Source organism: Amblyomma mixtum, chromosome 1 (assembly GCF_055824585.1).
Source record: "Amblyomma mixtum isolate Tamu chromosome 1, ASM5582458v1, whole genome shotgun sequence".
Taxonomy (NCBI): Eukaryota; Metazoa; Arthropoda; class Arachnida; order Ixodida; family Ixodidae; genus Amblyomma; species Amblyomma mixtum.
Window position 1 is genome coordinate 139,795,341 of NC_143012.1, and position 27,395 is coordinate 139,822,735.

General features: G+C 46.9%; 1 protein-coding gene across 3 annotated transcripts in view; it reads right to left on the reverse strand.

Annotated features, from left to right (window-relative positions):
* Nucleotides 1-26,425, reverse strand: part of LOC149367737 (steroid 17-alpha-hydroxylase/17,20 lyase-like) — a 64,026-nt gene extending 37,601 nt beyond the window's left edge. For 2 of the 3 annotated variants that reach the window (XM_089567405.1, XM_089567403.1), the window contains exons 1-5: nucleotides 26,290-26,425; nucleotides 25,399-25,661; nucleotides 8,975-9,145; nucleotides 6,653-6,832; nucleotides 3,093-3,186 (exon numbers count right to left, since the gene is read on the reverse strand). In XM_089567405.1, coding sequence (XP_089423531.1) covers nucleotides 3,093-3,186; nucleotides 6,653-6,832; nucleotides 8,975-9,125 — 425 coding nt within the window. In that variant the 5' untranslated portion in view covers nucleotides 9,126-9,145; nucleotides 25,399-25,661; nucleotides 26,290-26,425. The remainder of the gene's footprint in view (nucleotides 1-3,092; nucleotides 3,187-6,652; nucleotides 6,833-8,974; nucleotides 9,146-25,398; nucleotides 25,662-26,289) is intronic. The other variant, XM_089567404.1, reaches the window with a different exon arrangement.
* Nucleotides 26,426-27,395: the final 970 nt, after the last annotated feature.

Sequence of the window (27,395 nt, forward strand, 5' to 3'; positions counted from 1 at the left end):
GACCATCAGGCTGTCGCCGCTTTTTTTTTTCTTTATTGATCAGGCTGTCGCCGCACCCAGCACGCCTCGTTTTAAAAGAGAGAGAGAAAGTGATTTTGATGAGAGCAAAGGAGAGGTCGGCCGGTGGTAACATGGCACTGGCCTGCTACTCCACACTGGGGAAAGGGAAGGGGAGGAAAGGGAAAGTGCGAATGAAGGTTGATGATGGTGTGATACAATGAGTTTTAAACTGCACCACACTCTCGCACTGTGTATTCGAGAGCGTCGTCTTCACCAACTTCCATCTGCCCCGTCCCGCGGCACTGCCTGCTCACCGTCGTCTTCTACGCGGCACCAATCCGTGCTTTCGCTCCGATTCCAATGTAGTAAACATTCTCCGTAGTTTTTAACTTTTTGAAGCGAAAATAACTTTTTCTGGAAAGTGTAAGTGCCTAGTTTAACATAAAAGTGTTATATGCAATGTTTGTTGTTTCTATGTTGTTTTATTTATTTTCAAATTTAAGAACTTAGTACTTCATTTGACCATTTGGTCATTTCGCGTTGCAGTCGCTAGGGGTGGCGTGCTACGCGCGCGAACGTTCCTCTGTGCTCTTTCTTCCGCTGAGATGTGATCCTCGTTTTCCGCAAAAGTAGGTCGTCTTCCATATCTCTGGTGTGGTGAAAGCATGACCCTTACTGCTGCTAAGCCCCCAATGCGCCTGACTGAACCGTCGGCTAGTGGTTCGCTCCTTTGGTTTACAAATCATAAAACAGTATCAGCCAGTGTTTTACATACCAAAGTGCAGCGTTGAATGTATTAAAACAGGGCGCTTGCACGTATTTGAGTTTTCGTTAAGTGGATACAGCTAGGCTGCTCTCGCATGCGAGCTGCTTTCTTTACCGAGGCGGTGAAAAGGTGAACGTGACAAAGCTTCAAACCAACCAGCTTTGTTTAAACTTACGTTGGAAAAGCGCGAATTTTCTCCATACTTTGATTAAAGTCTGTGCTTGATTGCATTCTGGCAGGATTTTATTCCCGCCAAGGACTCTCTTCTGGCCACCTGAGTGCTCCAATTCTCCTTGCTGTGATTATCTGTGACCCTCGCGTTAAAAAAGGCATTGGTTAACGTTAAAAGGCTTTGGTTAAAAATGTTTGGTTACGGAATGGAATCTGCACTATTGATTACCATGAAGCAAAAAACGAACCTGTAGTGACGGCTGTGTGGCATTGGCGTTCGGCTGCTAATCCCAAGGTCACGGGTTATTCCATGCCGGCCGCGGTGGCCTTACGTCGATAGAGTCGAAATACAAAAACGCCCGTGTGCTATGCGAAGCCAACATATCTTGAAGAACCCCTGGTGGTCCAGATTAACCAGGAGACCTCCACAACGGCGTTCTTCAAAGCCAATGTGTCGCTTCGGGACGTTAAACTCGACAACTTACAAGTAATCATGAAACGGAATTTATATTGATTCCATGAAATTCAATGACTGCATGCGTATACTCAAGCAATATATGACTGCTGACTTGTTTTGTTGCACGTCATGATGAAAATATGAAAGAATATTTAGTAGAAAAACTGTGACTGCCTAATTTTAGTTCATTTGTGCGGGGCTGACCTGGGTGATTTGTTCTGCTGTGTGGCCTTTTATATGCCTAGCTGCTAAAGCTTGTGCAAGCTTTGTGATTTGCCTCAGGGTAGTGGTTGGTTATGGAAATAAGCTAAAAAGGAAGTGAGAGGATCTTAACAGTCTGGGTGTGTTACTGCATTGACGTGTCAAAATTTTGTTTCGCTACGATCGAGAGCCCGCTACTGAGGCAGTCTACGCGTACTCAGGGGTGCTGCTCTGTATGTGCGCAGGCTGTTTGACAGTGTATTGAAGTGGGCCTTTCGCAGGCACGGCTGCTTGAATTTTTTAGTAAAGTGTTGCACCATACACAGCTGGCGTTGTCCCTGCTTCATTTTGTACACTTCTTTTTGGGCACAGGCTTTCCAACAGTGGTTTTGAGAGAACCTCTTGCCTACTTAACTTCACAAGTTTTGGCAAGCAAGCTTTGTAGCTGACAGTTTTTCTTTCCCTTCATGCTTTCTTGTATAGGTATAGGCTGTTTGCTAATGTTCGTTCCACGAGGTCCATTTTTTTTTTTACCATAAGGACTCAACTGCTGGCCAGAAGAGCAAGGACCTGGGCTAGTTTCATGCAAATAAATCGCAGCACCTTGTACTTGGTTGTTCAGACGACTTGGCCTGGAGATTGTTCCAGTTCAAGAATCTGGACTAATGCTTCTTGTGCAGTGGTGTAAGTAATCTCTTGCCCGCAGTCTATCATTTCAGCTTCATCGTACTGATTAGAAAGGACCTGTTTGGTGATGCCTTGTCAGGAACCTTATACATACGCACTTCTATTTGTCATCTTTCAGATGTGCCCCTGTGTGGCTCTCAAGGTAAGGTCCGAGGTTTAACCCATCTCTGATGTATATTGAAGTGATGCAGGTAATAATAACTCCGGAGCATCTCTGCTATGTTTTCGTGTGATGGTGCAAGATGTCAACCATAAACCACTTTGGATTCAGCCACATCGTACAGGTAAGAGAAAGCCTGCTCGCAAAATACAGCTCAGAAGGTTCTGAGTACAGCGTGTTTTTCAGAAAAAGGAAGTCTTTAACATTTCTAAATCTTTAGAGGGTTTGAAGCTAGCACTAAAATCAGTTTTCAAGTGCGTAAAACAATCAAGGCACCCATTTCGGAAAAAAAGGAACGTCTAAATAAATTCTTGATAATTTCTACCTAAGAAGCTTTCAAGCTATATACAGGCGTAGCGTTAGCAAAGCTAGTCAACGTCTAAAGTCCGAAAAGCGGCTTATGTGAAACTTATTTTAGATGTCAAGCTTTTATGTTAGAACATTTTTAGATATTTGTTAGTTCTTTATGTGTTTAGTGGGTATTTCCACGGTACTTGACAAATTAGACAAAAACTAGAAATAATCAAGAAACAAGACAAGAAACTAGAAATCTGGAGAAACACACCACCTAGGAATTGTCAGCCTTATCCGTTCCATTCCTGAGAAAGGATGGATAAAATCTTATCAAAGTATTCCTTGAAGCACAGTACCTGACTGCAGAGACGGCCACCTTGCGAAGGGTCCTCCACACGGCGCCGTAATCTTCGAAGACAATGTCGTGGTCTTCGTGCCTCTGGATGTCACCTGTAGTGCGTTCACTGTCACTCGCCAAATATGCTTTCCTTATTCGAAACAATATTTCTCTTCCATAGCTCAAGTCCCTAACCGAGTTATCTATTCCTTACTTTTCACTTAAAGCGACCCGCGGTCCCAGCCAACATGCCAACCTTCCTGGCGACAGTACCGCTTAATATAGAATTTAAGCATGAAATGCTTTTAGCGCCCGTTGTCGGCGTGCCGAGGATGACCTTGGCTCCAGAACGGAGTAGAAGGAGGAGACCAAAGCAAGCGAATTTTAGCAGCATTCAGTCCGCCTGGTGTTGCGCTCCGCCGGAGCTGCGCATGCGCCAGCAACAGCGTGCTCGTGGCCACGTAGTAGGCGAAGCTATCGCGCGGCGCGTAGGAGCCCGAGAGGCGCAAACGCAGTCCTGGTTGTAAGCTAGGCGACAGCGCCGCGCGAGTTGCCATCATTGCGCAGTGCACACGAACCCTAGAACACAAGCCTCGTGGTCCCGTGGCGCAATCTGCCAGCACGGCCAGTAACAAGCTTTAATGGGTTGTTCTTCGACGTGGTGGTCGGCGGATGAGTTGATGGCGGTGTTATATGTAGCGTGTTCTAGCACCATCACCTCTTGTTCGGCACGAGGCGAGTGCGGCTCGCCATGTATAAAATGCACCAAAGGAAGCCGGGTGCGCTGCCGCTCGGGAAGAAAAGCTAAAGGAAAGAAAATTGGTTGATGATGGATGCTCCCCAGGTCTCGTGTACGGCTCCCAGTATAGCCGGCCTAGATTACGCCACGTCTTTTCTGTAGTGCATTTCATGCTTACATCTACTCTCGATGACAAGATTTGTATGTACAGGCATTCGCGGGCCTTTGTGCTCAGGTTTTTTTTTATTCGCAGTGCCTTACAAGGCATAAGGTAGAACATGAGCTAGGGAGGCAGGTTAAAGAAGAAAATACAGCCGGAAGGAAAGGGTGAAACAAATTAAGTAATGAAGTGTAAAGCAAGAAGACAGCGCTTGAGACGGTCAAAGGAGCAGCGGCCATTATAAAGAAAGGAAAAAAATGCACCACGCAGTGTTTACAAGCTAAGAGCAGTTCTGAAAACAGGTTCTTAAGAAGGTAATTAATGAAGCCGCAATTATGTAATGGTTTATGGCGCTTTAACGTCCCAAAGCTGCGTTAAACCCAGAAATATCGACCAACCACCTGGGGTTCTTTAACGTGCGCTGACATCGCACAGTGCACGGGCCTCTAGAATTTCGCCTCCATCGAAAATACACCGCAGCTGCCGGGATCGAACCCGCGTCTTCTTCCGGGTCAGCAGCCGAGTGCCATAACTACTGAGCCACCGCGACGGCTACAGTTATGAGGTCGTCGACCTCCGAATTTCGCGTCCAGTGCTCTACCAACTGAGCTACGGCGGCGGCTGTCCAATCTTCTGCTTTCAGGAGTATTTGTGCCTAGTGTAAACGAACCTGGAGAGTGTTTACCTGCGCCACCCTCGTCCCAATGATAAAACTACAAAAATTAATACAATAAAGCGCCATCCCCCCTATGCTCCTTGTTTCGGACTGCTGGCTTCCGTCATTTATGTCATAACAAGCACCTCTTTCCGTTCTCTTGCCTGCTGAATATTGCTTCAGTGTTCGTTTAGTGTAGAGATCCCAGGTGATGCTTGCGTATTGTCTAGTGTTCGTTGGGGCATCCGCCTTGCATGCGGGAGATAGTGGGTTCGATCTCCAGTGGCACCGAGTACGAAACCGGTTTTCCAATGTGTGCAAACTTTCCATTGGACAGTTGCTCGGTTCTTATGGGGTGAAATGCTTGGGAAAGAGTCTATGGCTAATCTCCCCTCGATGGATCGTCGATCCTCGAGTGGCCTAAAATCCGCCCTGTGCGCAGGGTTACCACATCGCTCCAACCACATGTCGTCAAACTGGCCTCCGTAGTAGCCCAAATGTAGCAAAAGGAGGAAATTTTAAGTAGCCCTAAAACATCCAAAAAGCTTTTGTATTTTGTGACGTGATTCCTTAGGGATTTAAAATAAATTCTCCGCGAGGATATGCACATATTAGCCTTTTCCACGCATGATCTCTTGAGGTGTTGCGAACGGCAAGGGTTTCTTGAACTACACGCACTATCAGAGATGTCATGCGCCACGGAAAGCTGATGCCACACCAGTTCAAGGAGCGCAGCGACGCAGGCATGTCAGCTAAATAATGATTAGGCAAATGCGGCCTCCATCACACATTCAGTATTTTTTTCTTTCTAAAAGCAAATCGAGAAATTTTGCATTCAGCCAATGAGTATATTTACAGCTCACGATAATTTCGCTGAACACAACACACTGAAAGAAATCAAAAATGAATTGCAAGACAAAATATAGTACAATAGACAAAAGATAGTAGGCTAGAGAAGGGTCTTAGGCATTATGAGTTGACTGGGAAGCGAGACTGCTTGACTCATACAAGAATGTTTGAGCTGAAACGGGACAAAAATTGTCGGCCCGGTTTAAAATCCTTGCCGCCAACTCTGTTTCGGCCAGGTAGAACTTCACGTGGAGGAGCGCTTCTAATGTATATAGACAATCGATTTCGCATGTCGGTTTTAGTGAGTAAGACCTGGCTGCACTCGTTCGACGGCGGCGGCGTCTGGTACGGGCAGTGATCAAAAAGAGAGCGCCACATCAGACACCAGTGGGAATGTCGGCTTGGCGACAACATTTTTTTTGCACTTCTCAAGCTTATGTGGAATTAATTTGTGGAGCGTGTACCCTGTGCCAGATCGCCGGTTTTCGCTTGCAGCAGGTGGCGCTCAGATTCTAGTGCAGAAACTGAACTGGGCGCTACCAAAGCGGCGAATGAGCTATGGACCAAATCGAAGGAGCATTTCTCAGCGTTCTTTAGTTCGAAATGCTGTTAGTCGCCCAGAAGCTTCAGATAGGCAGGAAGCCGTTTCGGCAGAATTTTAATGCACGCTATAATAAACTTGCAGTTGCAGGCCCTTTAACTCCAGTTCTGTAATAGGCACGACGATATTTTTTCGCACTGCTTGATATCAGTAAAAACCAACGGCATGCGTTTTAGCAAGTTCCCAAATGCAGAAAAATTTCTTGAAAGCTCACTACAAAAACCTCACATGACATAAGCACGCAGGCACTTTGTTTTGCACGAAATGGTATGACATGTTTGAAATCGCGCGCAAAAATACATGTTCACTAAAGATTTCATAATTGTAACTTCATTAATAAAGAAGTTTCCGCCTGAGACCCTCTTCCCTCCTGAAAAGGTTATTTTGTATTTTTTTTAGCGATCACTGTCCCTCTTTCGACACGAAGTTTTTACTGTGTGTTGAAAAAATGCAGGAATAAAGGTCCGAGTGGGGCAAAATATAGTTAAGCGTCCTACAAGGTATAGGCTGCACACGTTTTCTGACACCGCTCTTCTCCGCGCATGCGGCCCCTGAGACAGAAAGCGGAGACTCACCCAGCCTCGTAGCAAATCGTCCGGCGAAATCGTGTCGCTTGTCGATGAACGCCTCCTTGATGGATTCGTGCCCATTGAGCACAACCATCGGCTGTGAGCCCATCCACAGTGTGAACGGATCTCCGTAGGTCTTCGACCAGGCAATCGCTTTCTTGTGGAGCTCTCTCTGGCGGCTCAGCGCTACACGAATGGGAGGGGGAAGAAGAAGGGAAGAGAGAAACAGGAAAGAGGGACCTTGTCTTTCTCGCTTGCGCAGGGGAGGCATTTGCTTCAGAACGCAAAACGCTTGCCGCGTTGCGCTAACGATGCTGCATTAAGCAATCATCCGCCGCTGGCTCGAAAGAGCAGTCGCGAATGACGTTAATGACAAGTTTTGGGCGTACAGTTAGGATCTGCCTGTGTGGGCAGTGACTTCGAAGCACGTGTCCCTTTTATACGTCTTGCATGTACAGTGGACGGACGCCAGGGTGCAACCTCTGCGCCTGACATGGTTTACGCAAAAAAACGTACAGGCGCTGAAAGACGGGGACAACACACACAAGACAGGATGGCGCCATGCTTTTATCTGTTTTGCTTTTATCGTTTTGCCTGATCGTGTGGTTGTTAGGTGGTTTTTTTCCATGAATAAACTTATTTGGAAGTTGGCGCCATTCCTGTCTTGTGTGTGCTTTCTCCGTCGTTTAGCGCTAGAACGCTTTTTGCGTAAACCATGTCATGCTAAAACCAACTAGCTCAAATCAAAGTCTCGCCGGTCTGCGTCTGACCTATTGAGACCGTGTCGGAGGTTGATGCGCTCCACTACGCTCAAAGCCAGGATATTGCTTGTGCTATCATTCACCAGCCTTCAGTCTATAAGATTGCAGAGGAGCGGCAAATATTAACCACTGCACAGTACATATGATCCCCAAATAACTTTATGCCCACGTCAAACGAGTACGAAAAATGGTAGTCGTTAATGACCTTGTTTTTGGAAGTCAGTGCCCTGAATCCTGGTTTACTGTAATCGTATGTCATGACAGTTGCAACGGCCGGAAAATATGCCATAAAATAGCTGAAATTATTCCGCAGATAATGACGTTTTTATCATCGGTAAATGCTTAAATAAGACGCAAGCCGTTAGGTCAGCTCCGTGCGGTCAAACAGTGCTTGTCTTAAAAGTATCTATGCGGCTTCTAGCATGGGAAGCGTACACATTCGATGTCTGAGCGCAATTTAAAGGAATTGTTTGTATTTTATGACTTTTTTTCAGCCGAAGCACATGTGGTTTTCTACTTTGACCACGAGGACGAGAATATGCACTCCTTGGGCTAACGGGCTGCAGCAGACTCGAGCTAGATACAGTGAATCCGTTCGCATGCCAGTACATTGTAGGACATCGGGCACTTCAGGTCATTTCTTTCGCGTCTTATGGCATGGGTGCTAGTTATCGAGCCCAAGGAAAGAAGCATTTCTCAGATATTATTTGTTCTGAGGGGCGAAAAGACGATAACCATATGATAGAAGACGATGGCGCTTCTCTTTTGTACACTTTTGCCACAGGAGGACAAGCGTACTACAACAGGAGATAATATAACAGCAGATAAACATCACCTATCCCAGCGTCTTACGGGGATTCCACCAGCGTGAGCATAAATAAATATCCATCCTGGTCATACGCTGTAGACGGGCAGGGAACGGGGTTACAGGCTCTCAAATAGAACGCAAGAATAATTTCTCCGGCTTTGGACAATTCGAACTTACTGACATCAATTTTTGATTATGCTTCACACTAACTCGTACGATTAGGACCACCATCGCCAGGCGCACGAAGGCTCAGGAAACATGTTCCAGAATAGTTCAATGAAGGTACTGCGCGGCCGTACTTTCCACATGTTGATTATGCGTTGTGCCGAAAGTGTAATGTTCGCGACAGTTTTGTTCGATGCTCCCGCGTGCCCTAAGTGATTACGGCGTGTGGAGTGGGTGGCTTCGAGGGGAATTCGGGAATTCTGAGGCAAGCGCCTAGGGCTGCAGTAAGGCCTCCGAAAAACTGAACTGCCTATAACAGTTGCAAAGGTCAACCTTCGCAAAAGCTATCGCGATAACGTTTATTTTTGACCCGCGCTAGCCTAGCAGCGACTATGACTGCAGCCCTCCCTCGCAAAGGTGCGATTTCAGTTTTCTCGTCTAAAACGAGTTCTACTTTAATGCTAAACCGCAAACACGGCGGAGCGTCTAGCTGCCCTCAAAGAAATGAACTGCGCTAAGTTCTCTCCGCATGCAACGCCATTACATCTGCGTTTCGCAAGCCCGCGCAATTTGCGGTGCCTTTGCTGCACTCACTCAACAGGTTTCCCACTACGGGCAGCGGGAACGGTCCTTTGGGGTACTGGGAGACCTTGTGGTAGAAGCGCACCACGTAATAAGTGGCGAGGAATACCAGCGCCGTTGTCAGTAAGCGCCAGTCTAATGTGACTGCCTCGAGCAGCGTCATGATGACAAGAGTGCTCCTTCCTGCGCAGACAAAGAGAAGAAACGTTAGTAGAGCAGCACGTTGGGCCAGTTGGCGTAGCGACGTATTCAAGAAAACTTTGCGCAGAATAGCACAATACGGAGGGAGAAACACGCAAATACACACGAGCGCAAACTTGCAACTGTATTTTCGGAAACGATACATCGTTTTCGGAAGCAGAAAGGTTGGTTGGTTTATGTTGTTTAACGTCCCAAAGCGACTAAGGCTATGAGAGACGCCGTAGTGGAGGGCTCCGGAAATTTCGACCACCTGGGGTTCTTTAACGTGCACTGATATCGCACAGTACACGGGCCTCTAGAATTTCTCCTCCAAAGAAATTCAAGAAGCAGAAAGGGCGCAAGCATACAATAGCCAGTGCAACACATGTGGGAGCACATTGGTACAGCAAAAATAGTTGCAATTTTTTTAATTGTCTTGTGCCTATTACTGATGCTATATTTGCTGTACCAATGTGCTCCCACACGTGTTGCACGGGCTATTGTACGCTTGCGCCCTTTCTACTTCTTAAGGCAATGTATCGTTTCCGAAAATACAGTTGCAAGTTTGCGCTCGTGTGTGTGTACGTGTTTCTCCCTCCGTCTTGTGTTATTCTGCGCAAAGTTTTCTTGAATAAGAAGAAAGGTGAGGCGCGAGCACCGGGCCGGAGGCTTTGCTCTCTAGGACTTGGTCTAAGTGCTCGCATCAGCCCAATCTAGCTGCAGGATTTGGTGGCAAGCAAACCCAGCACTAGAAAACGAAGAAGCATGGGACGTGAACAAGGGCGCAGTGCGAACACGAGTTTTAGAGCAATAGCTATACTCGATACTCCAACCCGCTCAATACCACGTGGCCTGTCCGCTGTCTGAATTTGACCTTCTACCTGGGGCAAGATCAAAATGTGCCCAGATAGAAAAAAGACGCAGAAAAAGAAATCACATTCACGGCTCGAAGTCGAACCCGTGGAGGCGCGGACAGATCAGCTTCACAAGACGCTTCGCGAGGCCACTAGGCTATCGCCAGTTGTTCTTTTATTGCCTGGAGGTACATCCAACCTCACCGGCGTCAAGCCCCACTTAACCAGGTCGCATCCCGCAACCTCCCATACACAGCCACACCAGCACTCCGCTCTCACTTTGCCCGCACATCAGAATTCTGGGAACTACAAACATGCACAGATGAAAAGGCACCCAGGTAGGAGTTCGATCCTTCACAGCATATGCCCCAGCACCATAGCACACTGCTATCCGAACACAGGCACTTCGATGACAGTGACGGCTGTTACAAGCCTACGGCGCAGGTCACTCGTTTCCCCTTTCGCCGGGAACTGCTTATCCGTGGGAAGTTTGGAGGGGCTAGAGTAACGACAGCGCGTCGCGCGCTTCGGAGTTGAGTTGTATGCTACAGGTGGAATTAGCCTTTCTTATTCTGCTGGCAATTTCTCCGCCGTAGCGTCACTTATATGTTAATAATGTCCAAAAACCGGTCAGATCTGCCCCGCTAGGACGCTGTCCAAGGCCGTGGGAAATGGGGAGTGAGACCACGAACGGCGTTGTCAGGGTCGCAAAGGGCCGGCAACCTTTTTTCCGTTTAGGAGGGATAAGCTCTTAAAAAGAGGGGGGGGGGGGGGGGGGGGGTCATTAAGGTCGGCAACTTCTCAAACCACCCGACTGTCCAGCTAAGCGGTGGAGTTCTATTTACTGGCAGCAGTGACAGTAAATCCGGTGCGGGGGGACTCGATGGGTTGCAGATGCAGCGAGAAGCATATGCGAAACCGCGCGCCCTGCACGTTCCAAGAAGTGCGGGGTCCAATGAGTCGGGCTCTGGCGAGCCCTACGCTCCGCCAACTTGTATGTATAGTGCCATTACATTGCTATTGGTCGAAACTGAGCGAAAGTAGATTTAGCAAAGCTCCGCCCAATTATCGAAGGGTTTAAAACCAGCTGCAAACAAAGAGTTAGGAGGCGAGCGTCGAGTCTCAGTCTCGGCTGTTTTTAAACAGCCTTTATTTTTAAACTGCCTTTTCTCTCACTGCATTGTATTTCTGTCCCGTGTTAATAAATCAGTTTTGTTTGTAAAGAAATTCGAGTTGCTGCCCCAACCGGCAACGTGTCGCCGGATGAGCGGACGAAGACGTGAAGTGCTCTTCGTACTGCTAACCGCCGGGTACACGATCATCGACCAACGTGCCATCGTCATTCGTCGCTCGCGACGAGCATCCGACCAGCCAAAACAGGCCTTCCGACGTTTACGAAAAGTTAACTGCGGCTCTGCGTAGCGATCTGTCATGTGGCTCTTCCTCAGGCTAAATAGTCCCATGAGCACTAAAACAGCACATGGAACCCTAGAACTTTCCATTGTAGGCAATAATCTAACCATACGGTGTAATATCAATGTCTGTTTTGATAGTCGGTTGAAGAATTCCCCCTCCCCCCCCCCCCATAAAAAAAAACATGGCATCATGACAAAACACAAAGCAATGATGAATAGTTCCTGGCTGCTGACACAAGCGACAGTTCACAGACCATGGCACAAAGGTCTCTTTCTCACGAAGCCACGTTTCTGACAGGAAACGGTTGACTTGTGAAGTTTAAAAAAGGAAAGTCTTTGTGGCCGATTGAACACACATCCATTTAATACACTGTAAATAACGTCTCAATCAGAACTTTTGTCATCTGCCCTCTGAATATACTGCATATGAATTCTAAGGAAAACGGTACACTGAGGAAGTTGAACGTGTCGGCGACATCCTTAAGAAAACCCCACAAAGGCCCCACTCTCTTATGATCAGTGGTCGCAAACAGTACAGGCAAATGGGCACTTCATCGTCTGTTAAACACAGCTAGGGGGAAGGGATTGTTTGCTGTTTTAAACCAGAAAAACCTCGGAAGAAACTGATGAACAAACAAGCGATGAAGACCCGCGCCATCTGCTTCCAGAGGGAGAAACTAACTGTCTCGACGCATGGGCTCCTGTTGAGAGCGCCACACAAACGTCGCCAAAATTCTGTGCATTTCCTATACTTTTCTCCTTGCACAATGCAACACCTGCATGACATAGGCAAGCTTCGAAACCAAGAAGATATTGCAAACTTGTGCTCGTGCAAATAGGGACAGCTCCTCCCTACACATCCAAGCCTGCTTTTGTCGCCTGACTGTGGAGATGTGGGAATCACAGTGAGACATACCATTACGATACTGATGCAAGGGAACTCCAAAATAGTGTAAATCTTCGGAGTCCTACTTGTTGCGGCCAAAAAAAAGCTTGGTTTTGTGTCGGAGTGTCATTCCATGCTAAAATCAGAAAATAAAGTAAAAATGAAGCGGAATGAGACTCCTATTGGGGAAAGATTTACAAGGGCGGCACCAAGCGTGCGGGATCAAAGTCCGCAGTGTCCAAATCGTTTTTAGGACAACGCAGCGAGCTATGGCAAAAAATGGTAGGGGTAAAGTTAAGAGATCGGAAGCGGGCAGAGTTTGGGAGAGTAAAAACGTGTTTAATGATATCCTTGTCGAAATCAAGAGGAAGGAATGTGCTTGGGCAGGGCATGTAATGCGAAGGGAAGATAACCGTTGGTCCTTAAGGGTAACGGAGAGGGGGGTAATGACAGGCTGTACATTCGGTCATGTACAGCCTGCCAATGTGGCACGCTGTACATGACCGCCCTGTACAAGAAGAACCCCCCCCCCCCCCCCCCCCCGGCCCCGCCGTCGCTCCGCCGCAGCCGTTACCCTGCCCTGGCCGACTCTTTGACCACGTCGGCATTGATCTTTATGGCCCGCTTCCAACCACTTCGGCTAAAAACCGCTGGATCATGGCCGTTGATCATTTCGCGCGTTACGTAGAGACGTCGGTTCTACAATTTGCTACCGCACACGATGTCGCTTCCTTCATCCTACACAGCCATATCGTTGGTTTGCATCGATGCGTGCCTACCACAATAATTACAGGATCCCTGCCCTATTCCAATGTTTTTACCTAAAGCAAGAAGGTCTAAGTAAAGTCGCTTATCTATTATTTTTTTTGTTAAGGTGGCTTTCTGAAAGCAGGTGGCCGCAGGAAATTTGTTCTGTCAGTCGTTTATGTAGGCCAGCAATCGAATAATTTTTCAGTACAATAGGAAACCTGGTGCACTGCAGCGGTCACCCGCTTAACGTTGGTCGGGCACAAAAAGAAAAGGACCAGAAAAGGGATAGAAGATATGGTTCGAGTGCAAAGTCGCGACAACTACCTGCTAAGATGCAATTGATCTGCATGCATTTCTCCTGCGTCAGAGTGGCGCCGCACGTACGCGGAATAGTGTTTGACGCATTTTCGTTCCGATATTGAGTACGAAGCGAGCACGATACACACGTTGGACCGTTGGATGAAACTGACACTGCGGAGCTCGAAGAACCCCACCAACTCACGTATATATGTTCCCGTAATCAGAACTGGTAGCTCTGCGGGCGTGCTGTTGCCTTGTTTTTATCACGGCGCCCCTGTGGAGAGGCGCTTCGCCGCCTGTGTCTTGGCGCATCTTTTACGCAAGCTTTTACGTGACAATAGAACTGATTTACTCAAGTGTTTCAGAACGAACCACGCAGACGCGCACTTTTTTTGAAAGAATATTATAATATTATGCAAATTAGGAAATGAATTTCTCGATGTTTTCTGGAAGAGAAATTCAAGTGAGAGGAGAGAAAAGAAGGCAGCGAGATCGATTTAAGAGAACATAAAAAATAAAAAAAGGTCGTGACGTTAAAGGAGCTGAGACTCTTTGAATGGGGAAAATAGTGAAAAATACTCTTCCCTCTCCTTTCTCTAAAAATCCATTGTTGTTAAAAGTTGCAAGTTTTTCATATTTACAGAAATATGAAAAATGTTCTCGCCTGTATGTTACAGAATGGGGCTCAACGCCGAAGGAAGCAGGTTTTATATGGTTTGGTTTATCAGGTTCAATGTCCCAAAAAGATTCAGGCTATGAGGGACGCCGTAGTGAAGTGCTCCGAAAACTCGACCACCTGGGGTTCTTCTGACTTGCAATGACATCGCACAGTACACGGGTCTCTAACATTTCGCCTCCATCGAAATTCAGCCGCCGCGGCCGGGATCGAACCCGCGTCTTTCGGGTCAGCAGCCGAGCACCATAACCACTGTGCAACGGCGGCTGCTAGAAGGCACGTGACATCACCTTTTATTGTTTAATATTTGAATGCAGCATAGAATCCTTCACATTTTTCATAATATATTGGGAGGAAAAATATGCTGCAGTCCTATAACCCTAAAAAATGACGGTACCTAATATAATGCTAAAGCAAGCCTTTATTACCACCTGCCATTGCTCTTGTGCCGTGTTGGCGGTTAAATAGCCAGGCTGTCTCATTACGCTCATAACAAATAAAGAAAAGAAGAAACAGAAACTATGCATGGTTAGTGGAGAATGACAAAAAAGTAATGATATTATCTGTTATATTGTGTAACGTTTACGTATGTGCATAAATTGCATTCAGCGTATAAGTTGACACACAGTTAAACTATTTGCACTCGTCTGTTGCGCTTACGGGGGCATAAACTGAAGTTGGCTTGTACCGATATTGTACCGCGTTGTAACGACAAATGCGCTTCTTAAATTAAAAACAGAGCTTTTATAAGCTAGGGAAGCACAAAAAATGAAATAGACGTGTCACCAAATCATCGGCCTGTTTCACAAGGAAACTCCGCTGAGCTTCAACTTTTTGTTTTCTTCTGGCGAGATCTCGGAGGCTAGGCTACATCGTCATTCATTTCAAAACAGCGATCATGGATTAATTTTCAGTAATGTACAGGTGCCGTCAGAAGTAAATGAAGGCAGTATTACCGAAAAAAATTTAATCATTGCCCGCTCAATTCATGCATCAACATTTCTGCAGACTGCGAATGATTGTGCGAATTGCACTGTGCACCAACAAACATGGACCATTATGCTTTATATTTAAAGAAATTAAATTTTTTTTGACAAAGTCGCCTTCCATTTACTTTTGACGGCGACTGCACACGCCATGAGTGTGAACCAAGTCGCAGGAAATTTTAATGCAATTCTCTCAGCACTCAGCTGCCGGACAAAAAATTGACATACCCAGGAAGAGCCACGGAATAAATATTTAGCTGAGGACAAAAATTGATTCGACTTGCCGGCAGCGTCCTCTTAAGGACCACAAAAAGCTTTTAAGTTTAATGACAAAGACGGTGTAGTACACTCAACTCTTGAATTCGAATTCTCACACTGATCACCGTGTCGCTTACCCACCCAGAGAGATCACGCGGGGCAGATTCGGTGGCCTTAACGAATAATGTTCCTGCAAACCCTTATAAAATGGTCTATAGACAGTATATAGACTTCTTATTGACTCTATTGACTTCCAGTAGATATTGCTTTTTGTCTATTAATAATCTATAGACTGTCTATAGACGAAAATCTACCAAAAGTGTATGGCCATAAATCTATAGATTGTCTATAGACTGTCTATGGTATTTGTATTGCCTGTAGAGGGTTGTCTATAGACAGTCTACAGATCTTATAGACAGAAGTCTATAGACACTCTATAGACTTTCTAAAATGTTTTTGTAAGGGAAGGACGGGAAGCCACACAGACTCCGCGTGAATGAAATAAATGCTGGAAGCGGGTCGGAGGGTTACAGTTCAACCGTGCTTCAGTGCAGTCACGTCTTGCCGGACGACATGGTCAGTATGCACTGATAGTTTCCAATACATCTTAGGCAACGAGATGGAAGTAACAGGGAACCGGACAGGGTTGGGCTCAAATGACACGGCGGGCAGCATGCAACGGTGCGTGAAATTTGGAAAGCCAGATAACAGCAGCTGCCAACGGGGATAATGAATGCAGCTCTTACGGGTAGGCTAATACTCGAATAACGCAGAAAGTTGGGCGATTTGGTGATTCATCTTAAACGAGCACCAGCGTATACGAGACGAGGGCAGAGATGAGGTACACAGGACAATTGCTGGACTTCAACTAATTCTTCACTGCGGAAAGACATTTATATACAGAAAACCATGAGGGGGGGGGGGGGGGGAGCATTACAACAGCAACGTGAGTGGACGCTAGCACACGTGTACCGCGCGTGAACAGGAATCCAAGTAAGCAATTTGTTTCTGTGATAAGGTTGCAGAAGGTGTGCTCATAGACTTATCGCCTTTCTTTTGTGTGCAGTAGGCCACTACCATTTCCCTGCAAAGTTGCGTTCTTCCTTTACCACAAGTGCGTGCGGCGTTGAAGTGTGGCTTGCTTCCTTTGCGTGTTTTGCAATGTTCCGGAAAGTGAACAGCCGCCGCAACAGCTTGTACCACATCCCGTCGGTGCTCCATCAACTTGTCGTTTAAGCATCTGCCAGTTTGGCCGACCTAGCATTTCTTGCACGAGAGAGGAACCTCGTAAACCACTCCTTTTCTGCATATGGCGAAACGAGTGCATTCTTCCGTGTGCACCCGGGTTGCTGATTTGGCATGTTGACGGCTCAGCACTTTTCGGCCACTTTTTTTTATAGCCGGTGCAAAACATTATGAATATAAGGTATTACCGCTGGCCTCCTAATCTGGGGAACCTTTTTTTTGCCCCTTCCAGAGTTTACCTCTTTCACGAGGCTTTCCACAACTGACGCTATGGTTTCCTAATGGAAACTTGCCTTATTAAAGCCCCGTACCTGTATGTGCACATTCGTCGAAACTTGATGCTGGCACGACTTGTTGAGGGCCGCTCGTACGCAATTCAGGACAATCCCCCTCTTCACTACCTTAGAATGGTCGAAATCATATTTCAAAATGTCTTTTTTAGTTCGAGGCTGATACACCAAGCAAACATTCCCTTCGTACAAAATCCAGCAAACATCGAGCTACTGCAGCTCGCACTTCTGAGGGTCCTCGCTTGTAGACTTCAGACCGTGGCACATCGCTCTAACACCTGAATCACATCTTTAACAGCATTATTTCTTTGCTCACTTTTCACCGACTTCACAACGACAGGTTAGTCGTCCATATTCCTGAACGCCCTATCAGGGGCGGAATTATATCAGCGTTCGCTTATGTGCTTGTAGCAGTGGCCCAAAAAACACATCTCTCAAAATAGGAGCCGGGCAAGAACCAATACATATTCCTTCCTTTTGAAGAAAAATCTGCCCGTTAAAATTAACAAATTTTGATGCAATGTAAAAATTAAGAACTTCGAAGCAGTTATCAATCGTTAAACCCGTCGACTTTTGAAAAGCGAATGCAGCTGATTCCTCGATAGGATGTCGTACGGCGCGCAACAGTTCTGATTGGGGAATAGAATAGAACAAATCTACAACATCCAAAGGGAAAGCACGCAGGTTCTCGGACTTTTGTTCCTTGTTTTTTAGGTAACATATGACATCCGATGATCTTCGAATTGTAAACGGGTCATTGACATTCAGTGAAAGAAGCTTCTCATACGGAGCAGAATCCAGATTTTATAGAAGCTCGCTACCTGTTAGTAATCCGTTTATGAACGAGCGAGCAAGCAAGCAAGCAGCTCTGCTGGCCACTGCACGGGAGCACTGTGCTATCGCCGCACCTGATCACGACCCGTGTTAAACTGCAACGCATTCTCGCGCTGTGCATCGCACATCTTCTTCTTCATCAACTTCCATATGCGGTGCGAGCAGATCAGGCCAGCTTAACCTCGATCAGAGCTTAGCCCGAGTGTAATGTCGTGTCGATAGACGGGCCGACGACACGACCGAGAAAATAAAAACATTGAGCCAATCAGGCTAAACACATGCATTCGCACGTCTACTCGCTTTAAATACTTTAAAACCCTATAATTTTTTCCTTCCTTCGTTTGATCCTGATTTTTTTTTGGCTTGAGATCATTGAAAGAGCGCCGTTCTTGATCCTGGAGCTTTCGTGTTTTACCTCGAGTATAGCCAGCAGTAATGAATTCGCCCTGTCCACAGAAGGTGTTGTGTCGTATGACGGTGCGGGCAGGGCACTTTTTTCTTATTTCTTTTTTAAGCCCAAACTAATATCTGTACACAGAAGGTGTGCCCTTCAAGATTATTAGGAAGCTGCGTGACACGATTACGCGGCAAAATGTGCGTTGCGGAAAATACTCGATGTAGGCAGTTAAGGATCGGCATTTTATTTTGGCACCAGTTTATTACAACTTCTTAGATGGAAAGCAAAACTAAACCGCGTACTGACGGGGCGGCTATTACTGCGTTTGGTGTGTTATTTTATTTTGCCGTGCCCCTCTGAAACTCTACGTGATAAGTGAACTGTTATTAGAGGAATGATTCTCACTCTCCTTATGTTTTCAATGAAAGCGGAAAAAGATAGGCATGTCCGCGGAATCCGTGACTGAAATAAGAATCGCTCGAAAAATTTCAAAACACTGAAGGACTCGCGATGGTTGCGGCCTTCACGGTAAGGTGCTTGCGGCAGGGCGTCGTGTCTCACAGTGCTACGGGAATAAAATATTCCGAATGAGTAGAAAACGCAGTCGCTTGAGTGAAGTGGGACCTTGCCATTGAATGCAAGGTTGCAATGAATATAACGCGAGCTCAAATTACATGTCCTGCTTGAAGAGTTTCCGACATGAGAAAGTTGAGTCCTCGGCACACGAGTGGAGACGATAAAAATGCGCAATAAGACAACGCTGTATCCTCCAAGAACACAGCTTTGAAAAACGCATCCCGATCTTAGAGGCCAGGTTCTGTGATGGCTCAGCGCGCAGTCGTGCATTTCCGTTCCAGCGGCTCGCACTCATCTCGCACAAAGTTGAAGTGTCTGAGGTTAGGATTTCTGTGTCCTGCATCTGGATCCTCCTCGTTAAAGCAAGAAACACGATTAAATATGTTCAGAGCTGTTCAGTATCTCCAGTATGTGTCGAGGTGCTTTTTTACTGAAAGCCTAGCTGCGGCTACTAAGAGCAAGAAAAGGAATGGAAGAGGTGGCTTAGAATACAGAGTTCTGAACAGGTGAACACCCGTCCTTAGGGTAGAAATTATATTTTTCGCACCATGTAACTATAGTCAAGAGTTCGACGAAACATTGTCTGGTCAGGTGGAGACATAATAAAAAATATAGGGTCACTGACCAAGTCAAAGTTTAATTTTAACGTACTGACGTTTCGGAAGCCCTACGGCTTCTTTGTTTACAATCTGTTCACAACGGCTTCCTTGTTCACAATCTGTTCACAATCTATAGATTGTGAACAAGGAAGCCGTTGGGCTTCCGAAACGTCGGTACGTTTAAGTAAACTTTGACTTGGTCAGTGACCCTAAATTTTTATTATACCATGTAGCTATACACGCTTGAAGGAATGCTCTGTCATTCGCGAACTAAACTCATGCAAGAAAAGTTATGCGACTCAGGTTGGCACCAGATTCTCCTTCCACAAGAGCGCTCTGTGGTTGCGCTCAGAACGGCGGAAGTGCAGGACTGCATACCCATTCCGTTTCGCTGAACAAATATGCTCCCTTCTCAAACGGAGAATGTTTAGTAACTCAAAGAACCCGCTGGCTCAAACATCGGCCGTTGTTCAGAAAAGGCAGAACACCATGGGTATCAATCGCCTCTTTAACGCCAGATGCTATTCTTCCTCAGGGTATGTCTTTGGCAGATCGTCTGGTCCGCAGCTGATTTCAGAACACGCATGGGCGCAGGCAGGACGACTAAATCAAAACAACTAAACAAGAACTGCTCTCTAGCGGCGTACCAGCACATCTTTTGGACGACCGTTCTGTCCGACCTACCCCGTAGACGGTACTCCTTGTGCGGTAGGATGTTGACTATAGGCTATTCATCCCCCCCTCCCCATCACGCCGCCCCGCACGGGCGCGGAAAGGCTGGCGCTGAGTCTCATCCTCAAGGAAATATAACACCTCCAAGAAGCACTTGACCAAAAATCGGTCAACCACTTGGAGCATACGTAGGTTTTTTTTTTGTTGATATACATCGCAACTTATTTCTCCCAAATTCGGTTTACAGGCACGGTAACGTGAAGCAGACAATAAAATTGTAGCTTTAGCTGTGAAGAAAGTTTCAATCCCATAGCATGCTCTCTAATTCGTGAACTGCGCAAGGCGATCGAGCTTAAGCTCGGTATACGTCTCGTTTGACATTTGCTTGGATAACACAAAAAGAAGTGGTGGACCAATGGGAGCCCCAAGTAATAAAACTAGGGGTGTGCGAATATCAGATTTTTCGAATACGAATCGAATACGAATACTTGGTTCCGAATATCGAATCGAATATCGAATAATCAAGGACCGACGCATTTAACCACTACAAAACATTTATTTGAGCACCCAAGAACATTACAGCTCAACTATCGATTATTAAATGAACACCAGAGGTGTCTGTGGCTGCACAAAAAGTACCAAAGTCTCGAACATTATTCTTAAAAGAGTGGAAATATCAGAGAAGATGGCTAGTACACAGCATTGATTAAGGCTAGCTTGCCATCAGCACAAAAGCGCGTTGCTGGGATGAACATAAAAGGTTGTCGTGAAGGAAAACCGGCTGCTCCACATGGTCAGGCAGAAGTAGTTCCCTTCTAGCGGAAACGACTCCTCCAGGCACAGAAAATACCCTCTCACTTCGCACTGACCTGGCACGTATTGCGAGGTACTTCGTGCATCATCATCATCAGCCTGACTACACCCACTGCAGGGCAAAGGCCTCTCCCATGTCTCTCCAATTAACCCTGTCCTTTGTCAGTTGCCGCCACTGTATCCCCGCAAACTTCTTAATCTCATCCGCCCACCTAACTTTCTGCCGTCCCCTGCTACGTTTGCTTTCTCTTGGAATCCACTCCGTTACCCTTAAGGACCAGTGGTTATCTTGCCTTCGCATTACATGCCCTGCCCAAGCCCATTTCTTCCTCTTGATTTCAACTAAGATGTCGTTAACCCGCGTTTGTTCCCTCACCCACTCCGCCCGCTTTCGATCTCTTAACGTTACACCTATCATTTTCCTTTCCATAGCTCGCTGCGTTGTTCTTAACTTAAGCTGAACCCTCTTTGTTAGCCTCCACGTTTCTGCCCCATAGGTGAGTACCGGTAGGATACAGCTGTTGTATACTTTTCTCTTCAGGGATATTGGTAAGCTACCATTCATGATCTGAGAGAACCTGCCATATGCGCTCCACCCCATTCTTATTCTTCTAGTTATTTATCTCTCATGATCCGGATCTGCGGTCACTACCTGCCCTAAGTAGACATATTCTCTTACTACTTCCAGCACCTCGCTACCAATGGCGAACTGCTGTTCCCTTGCTAGGCTGTTGAACATTACTTTGGTTTTCTGCATGTTAATTCTTAGCCCCACCGTTCTGCTCTGCCTGTCTAACTGATTGATCATGCTTTGCAGTTCTTGTCCTGAGTGGCTTAGCAAGGCAATGTGCGAATCGCAAATTACTCAGGTATTCTCCATTAATTCTTATCCCCAACTGTTCCCATTCCAGACCCCGGAATACCTCCTGTAAGCAGGCAGTGAAGAGCATTGGCGAGATCGTGTCTCCCTGCCTGACACCTTTCCGTATTGGAATTTTATTGCTGACTTTATGGAGAACTACAGTAGCTGTGCAATCGTTATAAATATCTTCCAATATTTTCACATAGCACTCTTCTACACCCTGATTCCGCAATGCCTGCATGACAGCTGAGGTTTCCACTGAGTCAAATGCTTTCTCGTAATCAATGAAGGCTATATATAGGGGTTGGTTATATTCTGCGCATTTCTCTATCACCTGCTTGATGGTGTGAATGTGATCTATTGTCGAGTATCCTTTACGAAAGCCTGCCTGATCATTTGGTTGACTAAAGTCCAAGGTTGTCCTGACTCTATTAGCGATTACCTTAGTAAATACCTTGTAGGCAACGGACAATAAGCTGATTGGTCTGTAATTCTTCAAGTCCTTGACGTCTCCTTTCTTATGAATTAAGATAATATTAGCGTTCTTCCAAGCTTCTGGTACTCTCGAGGTCACAAGGCATTGCGTATACAGGGTGGCTAGTTTTTGTAGCACAATCTCTCCTCCGTCCTTCAACAAATCTGCTGTTACCTGATCCTCACCAGCTGCTTTCCCTCTTTGCATTGCTCCTAAGGCTTTCTTTACTTCCTCCTTCGTTACTGGCAGGATGTCCCATTGCTGTGCTCGACTGCCTCCCTCAGTAACTTGATGATTAGATTCGCTACTGTATAGATTTTTGTAGATGGCGATGGCGTAGAGGTAGAGCATCCGCCTCGCGTACAAGAGGACCGGGGTTCGAATCCCGGTGCCAGGCAATTCTCCACCGGATTAAAAAAAAAAAACTCCGCGTGTCGATGGAATTGCATACTCAGGCTTGGAGTGCGGCCTGATTTCGGTGACCAGAACCGACAACGCACTTCCTCACCAGAACAGGATTTGGCCACCCTGGTGTAGTACATGGCCATAACCTTCTATGAACAAACCAATTAACTTCGTGCACAGCTCTGACCATACCAGCTTTGCAGGTATAGCCACAAAAAAGCTCACCAGCGCAGTCAGCTACGGCACTTGAAGCAAGGAAGAATTTTCCTTCTTCCATGCGCATTGCTCTGGGCGCCGCCATGTTATGTATCTGTCGAAAGGGCTTGCCGACCGAAATGAACGCCGGTGCTCACTATGAATATTCAGCTAGATACGAATATTCGCGTCAGGTCGAATATTCGAAACAACATGAATACTTGGATTTCGAATCGAATACGAATACTAAAAATATAATATTCGAAATATATTCGAAAATTTCGAATATTATCGCACACCACTAAATAAAACAGTCTCCGCACCCCTGGCGAAGGCACGCGAAAGCCCTTGCCCTCTTACGAGCAGCGAATCAGCAGGGTGCCGAAGGGTGTGAAGGGTGTGGGTGTGTGAAGGGTGTGAAGGGTGTGAAAGTTCCCACCATGCAACTCTGTGTGTAGCCCCTAGAGATCGCTTGTATAGCAGCACCCGCGGCCAGGCGCCCGTGCGGGGCGGCGTGATTGGAGAGGGGAGGGGGATCAACGGTGTGGGTCGAACATAACGGTCGTCCAAAAGATGCATTTTTACCCCTGTCGCTAATCTCCAGTTCTTAATTGTTTAGCTGTTCTGATTCAGTTGTCCTCCCTGCGTCCATGCGTGTTCCGGAATCAGCTGCGGCCCAGATGAGAAACTTAATTAAACACGATCCTTGTGACACACCCTCACCCTCAACCCGTCCATCTTGTCCTCCCCCCCCCCCCCCCCCTCGCAATTTCACCACTACGGCCTTCCCTCACCGTCGCCCTCGCAAATTTTTGTGCGCTAATCCTGCCTCACGTCACCGATTGACGCCCTCATGAGGTGAGGGTGAGGAAGCCCTCGTGGGGGCGCCCATGTCTGGTCAACACGTGGACCGGAGGCATCTGCGAGAGGGTCAGTTCTACCGTCATTGAGAATGGAAACTGCTCCGGTAGGCATCATCAGCGGTTTGTTAAGGTGGTCTATTTGATTCCCTTGCCATGCGGCCCAGCTTACAACCCTCGAACTGGTAAATGTTTAGATGAGATGCTCAAGGAGCATGACAACAACGCTGTTGTCTCAAAAGAGCTACTACTGGGGCTAGTTGGAAATACACACATAGCGCTCACCAATTCCTTCAAGTTGTTGTCTCGCCGCCAAGGTGCATAGTGCAAGGAGCATCGGTCTTTCTGCGAGCAAACCATTGTTTGGCCCAGGTGCGCTGAGAAGACCACGAGGGAGATAGTTGAAGCTGGCGAAATTGCAAGGCTTAAAGACAATTGCGTAGGCACGCCATCCGAGCTGTTAAGCGATAAGTAGAGCCTTGTCTTGCGCATAGTGATCCAGTAACGGCTATTTCAGGGCAGGTAGTTCACGTATTTAGTCTTCGGAGCTCCTCCAGTTTGCAGAATCTTTGCTTATTTTGACTGTGACGCGGTTTTGACTCATGCGAGGTTCATCGCCGTTGTTGAGGAGGGATGTGACATATCGCCTCAACATATATGTTTTTTTTTGTTTGAAGTGAGCACTTTGTGGTGTCCTAGTATCCGTCCGCGTTCATTCTTTTGTGCTCTGTGGTCAAGCGAGGCATGTGGAGCCGACTAGCCCAGCAGTTCATCACCCGCTGGAATATCGCGATATGATGGCTCATGATCTTCGGACAACCACGAATTGATGCAACGTTTGTAAAGGACTTGAAACTGTATACCCGGAGCGTAAATATCTTCAGATTTGTTGAAACGATTAGGTTATATGATAACTTCGGTTCCGAAACATGGCTGAAATATCTTCTGGTGCGTTTCAAACTTAGGGTTGTGTGCCGGGAAATTTCCCATGCGGAGAAAATCACAAAATTTCCGAAGCACATGGAAAAATTAAAGTTCCCTCTTCGCTCCAATGTCTGCTTACGTGTGTTGCCCGCACTGTTGAAACACTAATAAGTGCTTAAATATGCTTCAGCGCCTGTTTGAACTGCACGCCATTCCACTTTTTGTTTTTCTTTTTTTACCGGCACCGCAAAACGTGTTCACACTGACTCCCACCTCTTTGAGAGCTCGTGAAGGCGAAAAAAAAAAACATTACGAATTGCAGCACACTCACTAGATATGAGAATACGTCATAAAGAAAGCCGTGACAGTGCTTTCTACGGCACTGAATCACCTCCTATTACCATGCGTGCGATTCATTTGTCCTATGTGTTGGTCAAGTTTTCCAGAGCTAGGTCTGAGGAGGAAACATTCATTCATACATGTTGCTATCGGCGCTCGCCCGGCTCTAATTTTTTGACAGCATTCAACTCTTGAAATCAGTTTGACTCACTACAGTTGCCATGCATCTGTGGGTGCTCATACAGCTCTCACGGATGAACCAAAGCACAACTCACGAAACGTACGCACATCCGAGACGTGGGCGCCTATTGAAGTGCATTCCAGTTTTCATTTTTTTTTTTGTCACGAACAAACCTGCGAGATACTGGCTCAGAGATCGAAAAAGACATTTCTGTGTTTTTCTTCATACAGAGGCTGCAACGTTCGACACTGAGTAAAGCAAAGACGCTCGCGTGCGTTGGTTTCATCACCCACTCCATAAGCTGCGCAAATTCGTCCCCTGCTCCGGACACGTACGAGTACGTTTTGCCTGCAGACCTTCGGAACGCTTCGTAAACGCGGAGGCAAGACACACTGTGGGAATTGTTATGCAATGCAAGCAAGAAGCTTCAACCCATCAAATCGTGAATATTGAAGCCGACTCACCGTTTCTTTGAATTTTTGCTCGGAGGAGGGAGGGAATAAAAGCAACGATCGTAAAACCTAATTCTGCGGCGTCTCTGAAACACACCGAGATGACGACGCTTCAGACACAAGGGCAAGTGAGTCGCCGAGCTGTCACTGCTGAAAAGCGCGCGTTGACACCGAGACACGCGTCGTTGCTGCGAGGCTGAACGAAGAGGCCTCAGTGGTGCTGTCGTACCTTGGCGTCACGCCGGCCTGGCGTTGCGAAAGTATTGCCCGCAAAGCTGCAGAGAGGGAAGGGGGAAACGGAGCGGAGGGGGGAGAAGGAAACGCTGACACGAAGCGGCCTTTCCCCGTATTACTCCTCTTTTCGAAAGCCACACCTGTTTGTTCAACCTTGAACGGACTGCGGTGAAAGTAATAAAGTCGGCCGTGACCGAAACCAAGGCTGCTCGATGTTCCTTGCTGCAACGGAAAGCGGCGGTTGCCTTATAAATGAGCTTGCTCGGACACGAAGGTTTGCTTAGCGTGACGCTAAGTAAACTGTACAGACCTGATAAGGCAGTCTGCTCTGTACGCATTATTGTCAGGCATAAGCTGTCTAGATGAGCGGAGCTTGTTACTTCTGCCCGCTGAGTGAGCTGAACTCGCCTGTACCTTGTACCAGTGGCCCCAAAATTAAACGAAACAAGCAAGCGGTGTTCAACTGACATCGCTTCCCGCTCAGCAGCACATGCAAATGCATTTAACGAGGATCACCTAGAACGCTCGTTGGCTGAATGCATAGAACAAGTTTCATCAGCTCACTTCCATATCCCCTTTTTCGGCAAGCCGATTTGTCAGAGAAATTGCAAAATTTTAAGGTGAGGTGGCTACTTGGAGGCACAAGAAAGAATCGCTGATTGTGCTCACAGTTGAAGTTGCACGCAGATTCGCTGAATGATGGCAAGGCTAGCCCCAGCGCGCCGTTACGAGCGAGGGCTGTTGCAGATGATATGGCCGCCCACTTTCGCTCGTGGCTGGCTCCTCTCACACGGGAGCAATGTCGCCGACACAATGGACGTGCGTGAAGAGGCCCGTATCTGCTCTTTTCCCAGACAGAGATTGTCGCATGTTTTTTTTCGGAAACGTTCGGGCAGCGCTGACTGACGGACAGAGATGTTGCTCTCGTTGCCTTGCAGAGTTTGCAGTTCTAACAAACCAAACTTATCTGCGGACATTGTTTTTGTAGACTTCTCTTCTCGATCTGCCTTCTTTGTGGCCCGCAGACTAGCTTCGCATTAGGCAAAAGAGGCGACGACAACCGACGCGGACTACAGAAGACTGCGACCAGACTCGCCGCAAAGGCTGTGTTTCCTGCGCCTCGAAAGCCGAAATTCTTGTGCCGGGAAGTCGAGGGCTCGCGAAAATGAAACGCCCAGCACACGAGTGAAAAATGTGCCCGTGTGCTGTGGTCGAAATTATTTCCGAGCCCTCCCCCACGGCACTGCTTTTTCTCTCTCTCTCTCTCGTTTCACTCCAGCCTTCTTCCCTTCCTCCACCGAAAAGTGAAACAGTTACCTCAAGCTTTAATTATTATCCCAAAAATCAATATTCGTTGTTTTTTGTTTCGAAAAGGAAAACAAAAAGTACTAAGGCGTAAAGCACGTGCATATACATGGTCTGTTCTGAAAGTAGTAGGACTCATTTTTTTAAACAAAATTTATTCAAGAGAATAGTACAAACGATTACAATTTTTCAAGGTAGCACCCTTCCGCACCTACACGGTGCTGCCAATGAGTTTCACAGTTTTCGTACGCCTCCAGGAACGCCTGGACCGGAGTGCTGTTTAACTCCCTCGTCACGGCCCGTTGAACCACCTCTACCGATCCGTAATGTTTCCCCTTGAGCGTCGATTTTATTCTCGGGAATAGAAAAAAGTCTGCCGGGACCAAGTCGAGGCTGTAGGGGGGCTGAGGCAGCGTTGCCGCCTTGTGCTGGGCAAAAAATCGGGCTCCTCATTCACATGATGAAGAAGA